The 19,950-nt window shown below is 34.4% G+C and overlaps 1 protein-coding gene across 1 annotated transcript; it reads right to left on the bottom strand.

The window, feature by feature from the left end:
* Positions 1-890: 890 nt before the first annotated feature.
* On the bottom strand, positions 891-19,083 carry GUF1 (GTP binding elongation factor GUF1). Its single transcript, XM_062574610.1, has 15 exons — positions 19,010-19,083; positions 18,693-18,772; positions 16,898-16,975; positions 16,158-16,241; positions 15,733-15,797; positions 14,690-14,893; positions 12,478-12,617; positions 11,098-11,221; positions 10,597-10,729; positions 8,538-8,681; positions 7,385-7,518; positions 5,519-5,620; positions 3,546-3,665; positions 2,742-2,778; positions 891-1,669 (listed from the first exon to the last, which is right to left on the bottom strand). Exons 2-15 carry the CDS (start codon positions 18,699-18,701, stop codon positions 1,532-1,534), a joined length of 1,512 nt encoding a protein of 503 aa, XP_062430594.1. The 5' UTR covers positions 18,702-18,772; positions 19,010-19,083; the 3' UTR covers positions 891-1,531.
* Positions 19,084-19,950: the final 867 nt, after the last annotated feature.

Here is a 19,950-nt window from a genome sequence, read left to right as displayed (position 1 = left end):
AGATTTGTTTAAAGAAAAAAAACATGCTTTAAGAAAAAGAGCCTTTGCTGTCAGCAAATACCACCATCTCTGGTGGTATCACCATCACATTCCTGAAAATGTAGCATTCCTTTTTTAGGTTAGTTTTTTAGGGGGAGGCATACTACTATCAATGCTAGCATTTGTCCATAGTTGCTTTCCTTTCTTTGAGAGGGTTAGTAGTAGCAGCAGCTTATGTATCTTTACATTAGAGATGGAGTACTTCATTCATATCCAGCTCTTTGATTTTTCAATATAGCTGAAATATTTCAACTTTTCTTTTTTTTTTTATTTTGAACTATCAAAACTCCCTCTCCCTTTTTCCCCCTGCCCCTAGACTTTGAGAATAATTTGTGGCAAAAGGAACTTCTAAAGGTCTTTGATTTAATCCTGCTCCTCCAAGCATTCTCACAAGTCATCCTTGTACTTGAGGCTAAAATAAAGGAACTAATTTACAATTGTTTACTCTTAAATCACACATTAAGGCTATCCTCACTAGTTGCAAACCTAAGTCTAAGAGCAGTTTTTCCTAGTGATTCACTACTAGCAGTATGTTCTCAAGTATAATATTTAATAGCAAGAAATAATGCTCTGTCAATTGCCAAATTAACCTCTGAAGATTTAGAAACAAAAGCAGCTGAGAGGCTTTTGGTCTCAGTCTATATAGCTGTGAACACTGTATAGAGCATGGTCATTAACTGGTGGTTTTGACTGATTTTTTTTTGACTTCTAAAAGGAACAGCTTACATACACTAAACTCATTTAAGTACAGTTTTCAAGTGGCAACTCTGACAAATTTTAATACATGCACAATGCAAGTAAGATGGGGAAGTACAGAGACAGATCTTAAAAGAATTCCTTCAGCATGAAGGTTTGGTTAATGCCCAAGTCCATTTTATTGTTGAAATGGTCATTTTCTTGTGTTATACTATATTAAAACTTTTGACTACATGATATGAGTATAGCTAAGCTGTATTCATGGTAAACCGACACACTAGCAAGTTTAAAGGAAATCTGTAGTATATAAAATTTAGTTTGTAGCAAAACATTTCCTGACAACAGCAATTTAGAAAGTAAATCAGGAACTGTCTTAGCATTTTTTGTGGCAACAGTTCAAACTCTTAAACCAACCACAGAGTTGGCATTTATTAAAGAATACCCAAAACTTATTCTTATGAATTTTTGCCACATGGTTCCTATTTACTCATTCAAAGGCTTGCAATGCCAAAATAACACACAATTGCTGTATTAAAGTAATTAAGTACAGAAGTTTCATACTGAATCTGTAATTTTTCATTGTAACTTTATTGAAAGTAAGGTCAAATGAGGTAACTTTAATTTCATGATTTACAAATATCTGTATTTTTAGGCATAGTCCTTTTGTTTGTTTATATATAACTGGACCTAAAATGGTGTAAATTTGCTCCCTCTCCCACTGATAAATTATACAAATTATACATAACTCATTGTGCTACTGCCAACAAAACACAGTTGTCAACTGCATGTTGCTAATCTATTTGTCAAACTGTCTTTTTAAAACATGTATAAAGGCATCTTTTGGTACTTCAACATTGCCAATTTTTCTCATCAACTTCTTCCCCTCTGCCTGCCGCTTTAAAAGCTTCATTCTTCTTGTAATGTCTCCACCATACTACAAAAAAGAAAAAATATTTTAGTAAGTTAACTACAGCTTCAGTACATTTCAGCAACTAAATTCAAGGACTTGAACAAAAATGCTCCCAAAGGGTAATTATATTATTCACAACATAAAATTCTCTCATACTGCAAGTAGTTATCCCAAAAGAGGGCTACTTAAGAATGAGCCAGTGAGCAGTTTCATTTGGACAATTAATTTATATTTAGGTAACTGAATCTACCTTTAACATAAGCCTGTCTGACATTTCAGACAACCTGCAGGAGATCAAATCCATTTGGAAAGCATCTGGAGGCCATATGCTGTGGTCCCTTGCAGCATCTTGAAATGGCACTAGGTGCTTACGTTCACTTACCTAAAGTGAACTGAATCCTTACATATGTTGAACAGCTAAGCATGTACATTATGAAACACATGCTATCAGAAGAATTCTTAATAGTTTTGAGAAGGGGACAATATTTCTTTAATCTCTTCACCTTCTGAGCTTCAAAAATCTAAAGTCAAGATAACTAAGAAGCATCACATTTTTCCTGTAGTTTCGTCCAGTCTTGTTCATTAAGTATTCCATTTTTAAGATCCTGTCATGATTAATCAGTGAAAACCCAAGTAAAATTCTAATCACGATCAGTATCTAAAGAGGCACTTTTATACTTTATATACCTGTATATTGCCTGAAAAAAACAATTTAGGAAGGATGTGGAATTACAAGTTTTTGTGTATAAATACACACACATGTGCATGTTTACTATATGTACAGAACTATTAGAAGATAGAGGAGACGGGAGTAAAAACTGACAGAGTCTCTGTTCAGTTCACTGTAAGTGTGCAACTTTGAAAAAGCAATTACTTTTTCAGACCCAAACTTACTGCAAGGATCAGCTATAAGAACTGAATTTTAAAATTTTAAAATGCTCCCAAACAGCTGACACTTACAGCTTGTACTAGTAAGTGTCAATGAATATTATCAGATATTTTAAAGCTTTTATTTGGTCTCTCTGTAAAGACAGGCTTATCACATTAGCAGGACTACCAGATTTACATGTATTAGAAATCCCCCCAAAATACCTACACATTTTGCCACGACATTTTTTCTGTAAGCTTTCAGCCTGTAAAATAGAATACCATATATATGTCAACATATTAGTGCATCTCTTATATGTAATGCTAAATACTGAGTTTTCAAAATGTTGAACATCGTTTTTCTACTAGTTTTGTAAGATACATTGCTATCATGATATTTTCTTATTTTACATACAGAAATCAAAGCTATAAGCAAAAGATTTAAATTATATTTCTGAATTCTAGGAATAGCTCTTAAAGAGGTATATAATTACACATAAAAATTAAAATCTTTTTTTATCTAGGTTTTCTGCTGTGATTCACTGTATTATATTAGTGTTACATGTGTACGTGTATATAGCTACGCACACACACAAGTTCTCATAGCAGATCCAGATCTTTATCTTCTGCTTAGATCCCTATTTTTAATTCTTTTATCACAGTTTAAATTCCATTTCAACAGCAGCAAGGCAAATACAGAAAGAACACAATTAAGGAAATTGTTTTTTCTAAAGGAAGTGCTACTGCTAAGAAATAGTTGTGCATGCTCAGCTTGCAACATACTTTGTTTAGAATTGCACTATTCAGTTCTTTTTTTGCTGACTCTTCTAGAGATTCAGCTGTTCCACAAATAGCTTATTTTTTTCCATCACTGAGAAACTTTTTCCACAGCCAAAAAGGAACTGGACACCTGGGTATTGCAAGTTCTACTCCATGCATTAAGTCCAGTGCTGACCACAAGCAATTTAAAATACACTTTTTCAGTTAATCTTACAGGAAGGGTAAAGGCAAAGGGTAAAGTGGTTCCACTTACGTTTCTCTTGCAATGATTTTCTTGCCAATAGCAGCCTGGATGGCTATTTCAAACAACTGTCTAGGTATAGCATCTTTTAAACGTTCACACAGGAATTTACCAGTGGCATATGCCTTATCACTGAAAGAGAAAGTCACTCGTGCTATTAGAAGGAACAATACACCCTCAAACGTATCTATAGATAGAATGTTTGAGAAAATGATTTTAATCATCTTTTAAACTCAAATATAAATTGACCAGATCATAATTTTGCATCTCATGAGTGCTCACTTCATGCCATCCATTTCATAAAACAGGTAATAGGATTACATTAACAGAAGGTCTTCAAGCAAATTTAAAATATTCATAATACATACATCAATTGTCTAAAGCCAGTGATTACTGTCACAGCTTCTACTGCTATTTTAAACTACAAAGTCAAAGAAAATTTTTATTAATTTTTGACATAGTAGGTCAAAAGATCTATGTATTTTAAAAATATTTCGAATATTATAAAAACATTTTGAAAACTTTCTTGATATTTATGAGAACAATTTTCTAAAGTGTGATCTGCTAATCAAAATTATCAAGGCATTCAACATCTGCACACACTTCAGATTTGGTGAAAAAAATCAAAACATTTTTAAAGTAGCAGCAAGAGAAGTACTTTTAAAAACCACTGAAAACAACTGGCTGTCATCTCTAAAAATTTGCATTCATGTAGCAATAGCATGACTTCCTGCTACCTATACAACACAAGCCGTAAAAAGAACTGTTGTTTAAGCATTACTGGTATAGAATATTCAGATTTTACTTGCATAATTAGGACAGTGAATACTGGCTCAGATTACTGAGGTTACTGTCAGTATAATTCTGCATATAAAAACAGAGGTTATCAGTTACAGTGAGAGGAGTCTGAGAATAACTGGAACAGTAGGAGAATGAGTTGAAAAATCATTTGTAAGCAAAAGGTGAAAGGGTAAAAAGGGTATTAGTTTCAATAAGCAGAAACAGTTCAGAGGTACAGGTCAAACTGACCAGCCTTTACATGGCTGGCCACTCCATTTTACATCTTTTCAAAGTAAAAGATGCATGTAGCTTATTAGACGCACTCCATATTCATGAAAAATGTTAAATAGCCAAGGTATAGCAGAGAGATTTATTTCAGTCCATCACCATGACCTTTCTAAACAAGATATCGTTTTCCTGCTTTGACCTTCTAAAGCCAAAGATACTGAATTCAAGGATTTCAAAACTTTTAACAACTGTAAGTTAGGGCTTTGAGCTAATCAACCAGAAAAGAAAAAGTGGATCCCAGCACTACAGGACAGGGATGGTGAAGTTACAGAAGGGAGCCTTGCGGAGACTTTGTGGGGAGAAAGCAAAAATGAGAAGCTGTAAACAGAAAGAAATTATTTGCACCAGCAAGTGAGGAATGCCTGAGAAACTGATTATTTTTTGCATAGGGAAAAACAATCATTTTAGCAAACATTTTGGAGACAATTACATTTGGCGTATGTAAATACTTGCATTCTCCTAGTAGTCTGGTAGGGGACAAGATTATAGCAAACTTGCATAGAACAGAAATGACTGGGGGGGGGCATAAAACCAAATATTTCAGTTTTTTAATATTGAATAATAAAATACTATAAATGATATATCTGGCATCTCCAAAGCTGTTCTGTCTTCAACTTTTCCAGTTCTTCAGAAGATTGGCATTTTGTATTTTCTTCTTCTTACCCCTTCCACCATTATAGATACGTTTTATCAGAATGGGAAGCAGAACATTTCTGAGATTTGTTTTTAACTGCCATGTGTTCCCTAATTCCATCCTAATTATAAAATGCCTCGTTTTTTTCAGATCATCTCCGAAAGTGATGATGTGGTGAAATCCTTAATGCTGTATTTATATATATTCATCCTAAGATATATATTTTCATTGTATATTAACAAGAAGTCTAATTATTTGAAATAGAAAAAAATAGTCAACCTACTTGTGTATGATTGTTGCCAGTTCTTCAACTGGATTTCCATTTATAAGAATGTCCATTTTGATAATGTCTGCTGCCTGGTACCCTGCATCCTCATAATCAAAACTAAAAGAAAAAGCAATTTAAAAGTCAGTAGCAACTTCGTGAAAATTATTTTCTGTATTCTTTGTTCTAGATATTTTAAGTTTTGTACACACTTTTTAATAAGTGTGTACACTTATTTTAATAAAACACTTGGAACTTTTATAAAAAGTAGGAGCACAGTTTTTAAATACTCTCAATAGGTCACCTTCTGCAAAACTGGACGGGCAATTTACTGCAGATAAATCTTTGCTCCACTGCAGCAAAAGACATCATCTTCTATTCCATATTCCAGCTACTGAGCAGGGTAAATCTATCAGGAATCTACATTCTTACTGCACTTTCTAAGACTTTACCCAAATACAAAGATGATGCTTCTATCAGTTGGAAATTCATTAAAACTCAAGTCAACAGAGCCCTTCAAAACTTTTTGTCAGCATTCTTGATGTCACAAGCATCAAGCACCAACACTGGACTGTGTTCTTTGCATCCTCCCATTTGACAGTAGGTTTATAAAACCCACATTATCATCATCTCTGGTAACCAAGTATCTCTCTTCATTTCCAACTCCATTCTTCCAAGCCATGTTTCTCCTTTGGTAGAGAGAAGCCTTGCTATCTGTGTCAGCTGGCAAGAATTCTTAAAATGGAGATACAAAATTGTACAATAGATTACGTGCATCTTGTACACAAGTATAAGTGAAGAGTACCAATCCCATTAAATATGGTCAGATCTGAAATATCAGAGGAAAAAAAGAAAGCTTTCAGAGTACTTTAAAGTACTTCTATCTTAATTGGCTTAAATAAATCTTTGTATAGTTGTGTGAGTAAATGTATCAAAAGTATGATTAGAGAGAGTGTTAAGTACATAAGCAAGATTTGATAGCCAATTAGGAAATAAAAGTCCAGAAGTATTGGTAATGCTATATTGATTGCTATCACACTTGAATAAAAGGAAATCTAGCATAATTCTAGTAATGCGACATTTCTTGAGAGAGGTTGGCGTTCCTATCTAGTTGGAGAAGCAGATCCTGAACAAAAAAGTCTCCATCTACCTATACTATTTTTTCTTCCTCACCTTTCTTTATGCTTCTACTTCAAATACATACAAACACTACCAAAATAGTAGGTTTCCCTTACCTTTACAAGGTATATTTAAGGAAACAGAGAATCAAATCAAGTTCAGTCCTTTAATAACATTTGTTATATTTTAGGCTTATAAAATGGAGAATGTAATTAGTCCTGTTAAAGCATAACGTATCTTACTAACAAATTCTCGGCACGTAAGGTTTACAACAGCCATTGAGTCTTCTGTGATGATGTAAGCCCATCTGCCTTGCAACATTTTCCCTTCAATTAAACTCAAAGGCTCTTGACAAACAGCTGAGCATTTTTCTAGCATCTGAATTTACAGAATCCACTCACAAGACATAATTAACACAAGTAGTAGTTTTTCAGGGATTCCTTGACAGGCAATGCCCATTCTCTTGTTAGATGCACGAGACTCACAATTAGTGAGCGTCACCTTATGTGGCACACTTGAAAAATACAGGCCTGATAATGAGGAGAATTATAAGATAAGATACATGTGATTCAGGTTAAATGATTCTCAGAGTTATTTCTACTCATTTTCTCATGAATCCAATTTATTAAAGCTAAAATAGGACTAGGTTTGCAACACAAATATTCTTTGCTTATGCTGTTTTAGGTCTTCTTCTCAGGTTCTTTTTTTCCTTCCCTGCCTCAGGGAACTGGGGAAGGAGAAAGGAAGAACAAAAGTTGTAGTTACCTTGCATAACCAGAAGACAGAGATTTAAGAGCGTCATAGAAATCCAGCACAATTTCATTCAGTGGAAAGAGATATTTCAGCATAACCCTGTGTTCATCAATGTACAACATATCCTTCTGGACTGCCCTGCGATCCTAGACAAATAAAAAATGTTTTCAATTCCTATTGACAGAAATGTCCTACAATAAAATAGACAGCTATCCAATTACACTAGAATACTGCAAAACTTAAAGCCTCAGGGTAACTTTTCTTGTTAGTTCGATTCGGGCCCAGAACAAATAAGGAGCTGCAAAACAATAATTAAAGAAATAGCTGTAATTTAACTAGACAAATGGTTCAAATCTCTCTCTTTCTAAAAGCTGAATTTCTGAAATCCTTAACAACTCCTGCTTACTGCTGCCTTTTAAGTGTTTAGGGTATTATGGTCACAAACTCACTCACTGAAATTAGGTCTTCAGTAGGGTATTATGTACTAGCACTGGCGGGCTCATCTTTCTTGTCAGCAGGGTATTCTTAAAATTGTTTTGTGAATTCTTTTTAACAGATCCTACGCTTCTATAAGCTGACATAGAAGTACTGCACTGTTTCCTATTACACAACTTGAAATGCTAAGATTAAAAGCTAAAAAAATATTGCAAAGAAATTATATAAAAATGCTATCTACGAAATTTAAAACTTTTTCACTTAAAGATAATTTAGATGCACTTGGGGGACATGTTTAGCCATCGCCATTCTAGATGCACTTCAGTGAAGTACTGAATAAGTGTATAAAACCACAGCAAAATATTGAAAGAAGTCACAGTTAAGTGAATTTACTTCTAAAAACTAATAGATCTTACCCTCCCTGCTGCAGATTTTGTTTACTCTCGGCAAAACAAAACCAGCTATAAATTTTTTCTGCTACAGGATGCTGGAGCAAGTATTCTACTGTCAATGAGTTTTAACATTAACTTTCAGTATAAGCATTTTGAAGTTCAAAAGTAATTTTACAAGTAAGCTTAAAATATTTATTCTCCTTTAAGAAATACATTTGTTACTGTCCAAAGATACTCTTTACTAATATTTAATATATCTCACTATCTAGTATCTTCACTATTATTTAAGTATCTTAAAAAACTTAATAAAAATGACAAAACTAAAACCATATACCAACCTGACACAGAGCAATTATTTTCCCAATATATTTGTGAGGTGTTACAATAGTGCCGAGAACAGTTGGCTCCAAATATTCAGATACGGATAGTTTATCGGGAAAATGAGCAGGGTTGATAATTGTAATCTCTTCTTTACCATATTCCTGAGGGAAAAAAGGGGGAGAAAAAAAAAAACAGACTGCTATTTTACAAAGAAATAGACTGAACCATACATATAAGAAAAAATAATGGAGGAGAAGAGGGATGGAGAGGAGGCATAGGGAGGAGATGAATACAGCGTTGAAAAAATGCTTATTTTTTTCAGTTCTTGGGGATACCTGTGAGTTATACAACCCAAATTCATACCAAGTTTGGTTTTAAAAACAGGCTTCTATATCAAAGTCCCCTATCAGCATATCTTTAAATATGTCACCTAGATCATCTTCATCACTTGTGTAATGAACTGGAAAAAATGGTTTCTCTGCAGTCTGGTGAAAATGCAGACTATCAGAACAAAACATCGCACTTCATCTTTTTAGTCTCCTAAGTTCTGTATAGCTGTCCAGTTCCAAGTTCAGTTTCATGCATTAATTTAATCTCTGTTGACAAAATCAGCAAGTCTTTCCAGTTATAGTCATACATGTGTAATGTCACACTTTGTAACTAAAGTGTAATCGTAATGTCTATGAACTAAAGATACAGAATTTTACAGGAAGCTACCAAAAAATTGCTACAGCTGAAAAGTGATCAGTGAGGCAGCTGAGTATTTTCAGCTCAGTATTTTCAGTTCTCATTCAGTGAGAGATGATCTCTTTGCCTTATTTACTGCACATCATTCAGTCTCTACACTGCACTGAACATCAGTCAGAGATCAATACACCCAATTTCTTCACAGATTAGTTTTAGAACTCTTGACACTGAAAGACTGGAATCCCAGATAGTACAAGAAAGCTGGTCCAGACAATGATTTACCAGGAATAGCTTAAGTTAAAGGGTAATATTTAATATCAGACCTTATGATCCACTTGGACTAGAAATTCTGTTTTGAAGTTTAAAACAAATTACTCCATGTACCAGTCACAGACCCAAAAAACTGACTAAAGATGGACTTCCTCCTTCAGAATATATTAGAATTTCACATTCAAATCATCTGAATATAATATTACAGAGCACCACTTTTCATGACCCAGTACTGAAACTTTAAGAACAAACTAAGTCAACAGGTTGATTCTTGACACACATACATGTCATACCTCCATACATCAAAGCAAGAAAATATATCACCTCTACTGTCAGGGGAGTGTTCCAAAACAGGAACTCGACTTCTACCACTGTGAAAGCTGGAAACCCAAATACTCCATTTCACTCTGGCCCACAGCAGCAATCCAGAACGATTTATGTATTGAAGGTGTCAACTACTTAATTCATAGCTGCTGCAATGCTAAAGCAAGAAGCCAAAATGTTTCATATCTTGCAGGTACAGCAACATTGCTACATAAACTGTTTAGAAACTAGATTTGCTTAATATTTACAGGTACATATTGCATAATGAGCAGTTAGCCTATTTGAAGCTTCCTCTGTCAAGTGGTGCTCATAAGCCCTTTTCTGTTGAGTTCTGTCGAGACATGTGAATTTTCTTTGCATCCATGTCAATGAGGTTTGCGTATGCCTGTTCAACTATGATCAGGCTCGCTTGTCTCTACCTACCCCTGCCACTATCTACAGTGCAAATCACTACTCAAAACATTCATGGTTTCTGACATGTAAAGCCTGTCTGGAAGTATTATTTCACCTGTCTAGTTCAGCTCATTCAGTATGTGCTTAAAGCAGCAAGAAAGGTGTCTTTTATCCTCCTTTTCAGCTGTTTTCAAGGACAGGTGTAAGTCATGAAAACAGAGTGCTTAAAGGCAAAAGGGGAAAACTAACTTAAGAATTATTTTAATAAAATAAAGAATGTTAAGTATCTGTGATTCTAATGTTTATCTTAAAAGTATTACAATACATTTAAAAAGTACATCTCCTTATAACAGCAGGGTTTTAAACTGTCACTGGTATAAAGTTGTAATAAATTTAACATACCTTTATTAACTTTGCTGAGGAAAGAATAGCTTTATAGGGAACAGTAGGTGCAGTCAAAATAACAGACATGTTATATTCTTGCTCCAAACGCTGATTAAAAACTTCCATATGTAAAAGACCAAGAAAACCCAACCTAAGGGGGAAAAAAAAATCCTGCTATTCAAAGTACTTGTATAGCCCCTGGAAATCTAGTATTCCCCACCCCCCCCAGTATGTTTACTGCTGGTCTCACAGTACTAAACACAGCAAAGAAACCTCCAAAAGACAAAGTCAAAGTCCTACAGTGGAACAGTATGAGTCTTCAAGAACAAAAACCATCAGTCACAACAAATTGCATACTCTGGGCAAATATAAGCTCACATGCTGTCCTTCTTTAGCTATCATTAATTTGAATTAAAGTTTCCAATCTTGAATTAGTTTAAATTCAACTTCCATTTGCCTTAAACTTGCATTAACAATTTATAAACGGTTTGAAAAACTAAAGTAGCATAAAAGCCTTACCTCCATCCAGCTCCTAAAGCAAGGCTACTGTCACGATGAACCGTTACACTGGAATCATTCAGTGTCAGTCTTTCCAAAGCACTTTTGAGATTATTATATTCTGACTGGTCTATAGGATACATTCCTGTCAAACAAATTAGACAAAGTGATGTGATAAAGAGATTTCTCTGATTTAGTATATACCTAACATTCAAAAATGCCTCTTCACTTCTCTTAGAACGCAAATTTTAGACTTCTTCAAATGCAAAACCAGGATATAAGGAGAGTACTTTTTTGCAGAAACTAGAGATAAAGTTATGGTTAAAATGTAATGAAGTTTTAGATTACCTTAGAAAAACAAGGATTAACATTCAAATGATAATGCTATGAATACTGTGCTCACCTAATCCTTCGCAGTTGTGGAAGATGCACAAATGCATACAGCCATTATTTTGCAGGGCTGCTATGTAATCCTGTTGCTAAACGACTAAGCAGATTAATTCCTCCAAGATGCTCTTTCAAAAATACTAGCGGTTAAAAAAAGTGTCATACAAAACTATCAAAGTTGCTAATGTTTTTATTAATTTCAAAAAATATAAAAGGAGCTGTCTGTATAATTAGCACTCAAAATAAATTCTACTGTATGACTTCCACGTTCTCAGATATTCAATAAACGTTGATTGCTGTATGCCAAGAAGCAATGCACAGACATGACATACCTATCTAGGATTACACTTTTCCTTCTACATTTACTGGCAGTTAAGAATATCTTCATGAGCTAGTTCAAGTGAATTTTGTCCATTCCCTCAGAACAAGTCTAAGAAGTGATATGACAGAATTTTCTTCTGAAGTCATCTGTCACAGTATTTGTTGCACTTACTGAAGCAAAAGATGGTGACAACAGCTAAAGAAAACCACTCAACCTTACAATCAAGTATTTTACAAAATCATTTTGAAAACTAGCTTTGGTAGTTTATCACATTTACCAAAAATTAATGAAACAGCTGCTAGTTTTTAAAATAAAAAAACAACATGATAGAAACCTGATTATTTTGAAACCTGAAGAGTTTCAAAAATGAACTTAATTTTTCAAAGTTTCAACTTTTCTTCTCCAGTCATCAAGACTGTAGTGGCTACAGAAGCAATAAAAATGGCTAAAACTAAATATCAGTCCTGTATTCATGTAAAACCAATCTGCAATGATTATTAGTCCTATCTGTTAAGTCACCAGAAAAATTATGCAAAGCTATACAAACAGCATGTGCCCTTCTAGCTTACCTTTGCTAAAATTCTAATCCTCACAAATCTTAACACACACACACACATTCTTTCCGGAGATCTAGTACTTACTCTTGCTACTAGCATAAATATGATTCCATTTTTAATCAGTTTACTCCTCACCTGCAAAGACCATTGGTTTCGCTGACTTAAAGCCAGGCAAAGGCTCCACTGGCTGTTTATGCATAAAGAGTGTGTCTCCTATTTGGGCTTCCGTTACCTCTTTCATGCCAGCAATCAGGTAGCCCACCTGTCCAGCATATCTAAATAAAATTTGCATTATGTGGAGATGCTTCTTGTAATTATCAGTTTTACCAGCATTCTTCCCCATCTAAATTCACTCAATCAGAAATTCAAATAAACCATCCCCCAAAAGCCCATCCACAATCTAAAAGCCAAATTTAAGTTGCTGTTCTTGCAATCTGTAAATTTTGTCTCAAATAATGAGCTGTCTGTGACTCAAGTAGTTATACTTCTGTTACAGCTAAATGATACACTTCATTTCTGCACTATTCCCAATTTGAAAGCAGGAGTGAGAAGGAACTTCAAGGACCTAAAACTCAGAAGCTAGAATAGTTCCCAGCTGCCACACCACAGCAAGCTTCACGTACTATATAGGAGAAACAAAGACAAATGCCCTCCATAAACATGTAATGCTGTTAGGACAGGAACCCATGACACGTAATAATCATGGGTAAGACACACTAATCTAGTCTTACTGAGAACTGCCACGGAAGTTTATTAATAAATACTTGGGTGCCAGCTGACAAAGGTTCTTCACTAATTCTACATACCTGATTTCCTTCCTACTGCTGCCATGAGGAGACAGTTTATAGAAGCTGCTGCATTCATAGATTTAAGATTTTCTACTCACAATATATGTTGCAATAATAACTAAGATGAAGCCCCATTCCCTTCCACTCTCAAACAAGGTAGTAGTTAGAAATAAATTGGACAGCTGAATAAGAACATCAAACGCTAATCTTGAATAAACAAACAACCACCTAGCTGTCCAGATGCTCAGTGTACTATAGACTCATTGGTACAACAGCTTCCTTCCTCTACATTATCAGCTCAGTGCCATCAAGAATATTTAGGCAGGAAAAATTGCAAAACAGAATTAAAAAAAAAATACAACTTAAGCATAAACAGTTTTTATCCATTTGCAATAATTCATCCTGAAAGTTCTAAAACTATTTAGAGTAATTCCTTGAAGACAAGAAGTCCTTTTAATGCTAAAAGCCCTTTTTTATGCCTACGGCCAAAAGATTAACTTGTGTTAGATCAATTTTAAAAGATATTAACAAAAGACCTTTACATTACCCAACTTAAGGATTTTTGAAAAATGTGTAATCACTGCAACAGAATTATATCACTTCTAAAATCTTGACTGATCTGTATTTCATATGTATAGCCTTCTCTAGTAAGAAACAAGATTATGTAGATCTTTTACAATCTTTTAATAAGATTCATCAGGAAGGTTAGATTCTGCCACTTCAAAATTTTTTTTTTTTTTGATTTATCATTAACAGTGACAGGTAATTAACTTCTTGAGAGTGTTATTTCTGAAGAGTATTGAAAGACCTGTGTGAACTAAATACTGCAATACAATAGGAGAAAAATCTCAGTTGAGTTCCAGAACCACAGAGTTCCCTCCATGAGTGCATTAGGATTAAACAAACTACTGAAGAGACTCTTCTACCACTAGATTCTACTGGCTAGATTAAAATTTAATGACAGAACACAAACAGAAGTCCTAGTGAGCACTTCCTGAATTTCCCTACCTCATTGCCATTTAAGAATTCCCACTCTGATTTTTCATTACAGCTGATCAAAAACCATGCAGTAAGCTTCTGATGCATTTTAGCTTTGTCTCTACCTGGCTGAAAAGCAGACAAATCCAAACAACCCAGAAGTTTTCATATACTATGTCTTTTCATGGGGACTATGAAGACAGGCTGGGAGACTGCATGCATCAGAGGTGGACCTCAGCTGTGCAATGAGCTAAAAATAATTTGCACATGAACAATTTACACCATACAATGACTTTTAGAAAAAGTTGAGAAAGGCATATAGCTAATGTTCTCCTCTCCAAAAGCTTTTGTCTCAACATGACTAGAAAGACTGACATTAAGCATTCACTCACTATACTTATACATTTATTCAATAGTAATAAAAAAAAACCACTAAAAACAATAACAAAAAAAATCAACCTTTCCCAGCTTTTACCAAAGCAAAAATTGAATAGAAATGTAAGCTTTTGTATTTTACAGTGTCACATTTTGTATCTCACACCAATTTATTGTTTGTTCTACTCAAAGAAATTTGTACTTACAGTTTATGTGTTGGCTGTTCATTTGGAGTCAGTATTCCTACTTCACTAACTTCATACCTTTTCTTTGTGTGAGCAGACACAATTTTATGCCCTTTCTGAATCTCCCCACCAAAAAGTGCAATATTAGCTATGACACCTCGGTAGCGGTCAAAGGTGGAGTCAAACACCAAGGCTTTCAATGGATCAGTAGTATTAAACTGGGGTCTGTCACAAAAGAGTAAAACAATATATTAGGCAGCATGCTTTAAAGTCAATAGTCCCATTCCCTTCCTCCCCCCCAAAAAAAAAACATTTCTGTATTATTATGAACAACGCTATGGAGTGATTTTCAGCATAACATGCCCATACCAGACCTCACTTCAGTGTTTCACTGTGCATGATGCAGCAAATCTATTTGCTCTATTTTCTCTATGTGCAATAGCAGCACAAATAAACCAAAGACAAATGCATATCCACCATCCCCATCTCCCAAGGGTTGAAAATAATTATTGAAATATTAGTTTATTTGGGAATGTTGGAATGTTACTCAATAGTAACATTCCAACAACTGAGTTTAAAAAAAAAAAACTCACTGATCTTTTGCTTTTGCTACCTTTAATGTAAAACTATTTTTGGATTTTTTTTCTAGTTTCTTTTAATTAGAATCATTAGCTAATAAGAGGAAAGAAATACAAAAAACAAATATACTGACTGAAATTGAACTGTAATTTAGCAACTTTGTCATCAAGTCCCTAGATAAAAGTCTATTTTAAAGCTCAAGTTCAGGATATGAAACTTTGTAAAGACGGCAGATTTCAATTACCCATATCATAGTAACAACGCAAATGTTCAAAACCAGTAATACAGATTCTGAAACAGTTTCAGAGGGAAAAGCAGACCTTGTTTTTAAAATTGAAGCCAGATAAACATTTATAGAAGTATCACCCTTACTGGCTTACTTCTCAGCTTTCCTTTCAGCCTCCATTCAGAACAGTACTGTACAAATGTAACTCAGTTTCTTAAGTTCCTCTTACGAGGTTCCACAACTAAAATACAGAACTTACGGTGGAACTTTTTCGATGACTTTTTGTAGAACTCTCTCAACATTTCTTCCTTGTTTAGCAGAAATCTAAAACAAGTCCAACAACAATTTTATTAGGCATCTCTCTTAAGCTCATTCAATATTTATTAGTGTCACAGTTAGTTAGTTAGCTACAGTTGACACTACCCACAAAAATATTCCAAAGTGAGAGAACAGTAAGAAACAATTTCAAGTTTCTCTGATGCATTATCAAGGCATATTAGAATGTTTAACTGAGAAGTTTTTTCTCCATTTCTGTCTTCTGGGAGACAATAATCTAAAAATTTCACACCATACTTCAAAGACAGACAGGCAAAACCTTGATTTACTATGTGTACACATCTCACTAGCTACAAAGTAGGAACAGGTATACAGTCAGTCATATTATGCAACTTTAAAGGATCTTACCCTTATACATTCATCTCCAGGAATATCAAACAGCTTCTCAACTTGTTTTTCAACTCTTTCAGGGTCTGCATTCTTCAAATCAATCTAAAAAACAACATACTGCTAAACATACAGCAACTGCATCTTAAGACTCAGCATGGTAGTTCCCAAAAATACAAGTTAAGGAATATTTATGGATTTACTTATAAATATTGGAGGTCTTCAGCAAAAGATCTATAGATTTATATCATAGAATCACAAGGTTGGAAAGGGCCTCTGGAGATCATCTAGTCCAACTCTCAGCATAGCCCATACAGGGATTGAACCCGCAACCTTGGCATTAATAGCACCATGCTCTAACCAGCTGAGCTAAACCTGCCCCAAATTCTCAGTATTGAACAGTATCATCTAAATGGTCAGTTGCTTTTCATATCACAGCCCTTATACGCTTTAAGCTTACTTTTTTACAGACTAAAATATGTTCCTCATCAAGGTGAAATCTACAGAGTGCTTCTGAACTTAACATGTGGACTCCACAAATACCTTTTTTCACTGCTGCTTTTAGAAAATGCTCTTTTTATGTATTTTATGAAATCAATTACTCTAAAATACTGAACAGACAGAAAATGCACAAAGTTTTTATTACATACTAGTTAAGTTTGTTTTTCAGTATACCCTTCTACTTGAGGACACGTTTCTTATCAATTTTCTATATATTCATACAACCCAATAATTTAATATTAACTCTAAAATTTTATTACCTTGTTTATGACAGGAATTATTGCAAGCTGTGCTTCAAAAGCAAGATAGAAGTTTGCCACTGTCTGAGCTTGAATACCCTAGAAAACATGCATTAAAATAAAAGTTTAATCTTACTGGTTCTTTCTTGGCATATCATACAAGAATAATACTACTTTGCTATTTCCATTCATTCCTTCTTTTGGGGAATGGAAAATAATTAACGGTAACTGATTCTACACCTTTTTTAGAAAGAAAATAAAATCATAAGATCATTTATCATTATGTGAATATAAATAGGACAACTAACAATGCTGTATGTGTGACACCTCACATATGCAGTTATTTATAAATAACAGTGTCATTCATACACCAAATATATAGTTGGTGCTTAACGCATGTTACTTACTTCTGAATTGTCAAGATTGTAGCAGGTACCTCAAAGACAGATTCTTTGCCTACAGACTGTATTCACAAGTCAACTAACACAAAGTTAGTTAGTAATGCAATCATGGTAATAAAACTGTAATTGCTCCAGAGGGTAGGAACATACCTTCAGATTTACCTAACCGTTATTTTGGAAAATAAAAACGGATTATAAGATTTGTATCTCGTATTTCTCTCATAAGCAAGACAAAATAACAGTACTGGTTAGATAAGGAGGAAGATTAGCTTCCACATCCAATCCAATTGGCAGAGAAGGAGGGGGGAAGAGGCAAAGAGAGACAGAGGGAGAAAATGAAAGCTGAAGTCTAACTTCACAAATGGACCAGAGAGAATAGGAAGGGGAAGACAGGAGGGAGGGGAAAGACTTACAAAAAAGAAGTTACTCCTTCCACTTTGTTTTCAACAGCCCAAGCCAAAAATTACTTAGATGGGAATTAACCAGTATGGATATGTGGCCATACACTTTTGAGCAACATAAGGAAGAAGCAAAGAAAAATTATCAAAAAAGAGGAATAGAAGAGAGATATCTTTAAAAAGATCTCCATAATTCAGGCTGGAAGGGGAAACATTAGCAACTACAAAAAGGTTGTTTTGTAGATATTCTGCCTGAAAGGCAGAGAACACCAAATCATCACTAGTATATTTAAGTACAATATCAAAAATGTATGTACACACTAAATATAGAAATTTCAGTATATTCAGAAAATACATTTATCAAAGTTGACTTAAGAAGTCTACCTTCACACTAAGCTGGGAAGAACCAAATGTTCATAAACACAGACAGAAAGTTAGATATTTTCTCACCAAGAGAAACAAGCAGAAAAATGTAAAATGAAAAAAGTAACATTCATTTGACTTTTACACAACCCAAATATAAACATACCATAGAAAAGGTATCATTTAAATATTCTGTGCGAATATGTCCATATTTAAAATCATGATCCCCTAATTCTCCTCCTCTAGTCTACTAACAAAATCTTTAAAATGTTTCTAGCACTATACGAAGAGAAGGACATCCAAGGTCTTTGATTTCAATTCCCTCCCGGCATAGACTTTGTTGTAAGTTTCATAAACTTACAGAGTATCACCTTAAAACATTTTGCCCCTTAACTCCTCTGCTTCTCCTGAAAAGTAAGTCCAGAATCCACTAATCTAGTGGTTATAAAACTTCTCATATTTCTGTAATAATTTTATTGACAGTCACCTTTAGTTTAGGCTTTCCAAGATCAGTGTGCACTGTTGCAATGTAGTTGCAATATGCAACTACAACAAGTAGTCAACAGTGTGGTTGAATACACTGACTGTCAAGCTTTCCAGCAAGAAACAGAGGTACTCAAATGGGTGTTACTAGTACCACAGACTGCCACTTACAAAGTTCATGCTCTGTGACAAGTAGGATCTGATTCTTCACTAATCTCTTCTTTTATTTCTGTATCATGGAACTGCAGTATCTATAAGAACAGAAGTATTTGTCTATAGCTAAAAAAAACAACAACAAAAAGAAAACACTATCTTGAGTATTCTTTTGCAAGATAATATTTTACAGAGCTAGACCAGGGGTAAAAGTACTGTTGGAAAAACTGAAGAACAACAATCACCTCTCCAGACCGTTTAAAAAAAACGCTGAAATGCTAGTAGGAGAAAAAAAAAAAAAAAAAAAAAGAGAGAGAGAGAATTAAGAACTCCACCTCATTTGCATCCACTACAAGTATGACACCTTGACAGGCAGATAGTGACCGCGACACCTCATAGCTGAAATCTACGTGGCCCTGTGGAGAAAATAAATATTTGTAATTTCACGTATTTTTAGTTCTTCGCAAAGACTTCTATGTTCTAAGGTTTCCATTTGTATATTTGTTCATCCAAAAGATTATTCTTCAAGAATAATGAAAGCATTTAAAGAATACAAGAAGAGATAAATCTGCTAGGTACTATTTTTAAATATAAAGACATTTAGTTGCGAATGTGTGTAGTTTAAACACTGTTTATACTTAACTTACTGGCGTGTCAATGAGATTTAAGAGGTAGTTTACTCCTTCATAACTATAAAAGAGAGATGCAGACTGTGCTTTAACTGTAATCCCTCTTTCACGTTCCACTTGCAGCTTATCCAGCACTTGTTTATTACGGTCAGTTTTAGCAATTGCTCCTAAGGTCAAAAAACAGTTTTAATACTTCATTAGTATCTTACCCTACACAGATGTAAAGCTATACTATGATGGAGTGTACCACACTGATTGTGATTTAGTAGCTAATGAATAATTTGAAAACAACTATAAAATTAAAACCTGAGTATTAACCCACCAAACAAACAATTCCTGAAAACGTCACTAACTAGAAGAACACGGGACAGAAGAACATGGGACACCTGCAGCTGCAAATGAAGTTTTTCTATCTGACTAGGCTCAAGTAAAACTTTCATTTAAAAATAAAATTATGCTTCAAGTCTTAGTATGTGTTAAATAGACTTTTACATATGAAGTTATATATAACAATACACCAGATGGCTGTGCTGCCGTTCAGAGAGACCTCAGCAGGCTGAAGAGATAGGCAGAGAGGAATCTCACAAAGTTCAACGAAGAGTCCTTTACTAGGGAGGAATATGTATGCACCAATATAGGCTGGGGGT

The sequence above is a fragment of the Rhea pennata genome, chromosome 4 (genome assembly GCF_028389875.1).
Source record: "Rhea pennata isolate bPtePen1 chromosome 4, bPtePen1.pri, whole genome shotgun sequence".
NCBI classification, from domain to species: Eukaryota; Metazoa; Chordata; class Aves; order Rheiformes; family Rheidae; genus Rhea; species Rhea pennata.
Note: the sequence above shows the minus strand (reverse complement) of the source record. Positions and strands in the feature narration are given on the sequence as shown.

Excerpts from the sequence above, each read along its gene's own strand:
- GUF1 (XM_062574610.1), bottom strand. Across the intron at positions 15,798-16,157 it reads CTGGAGATGAATGTATAAGG|ATTTCTGCTAAACAAGGAAG; the intron begins GTAAGATCCTTT and ends GACTTGTTTTAG. Across the intron at positions 5,621-7,384 it reads CTGTCTTCTGGTTATGCAAG|TTTTGATTATGAGGATGCAG; the intron begins GTAACTACAACT and ends TTTTTCTTTTAG.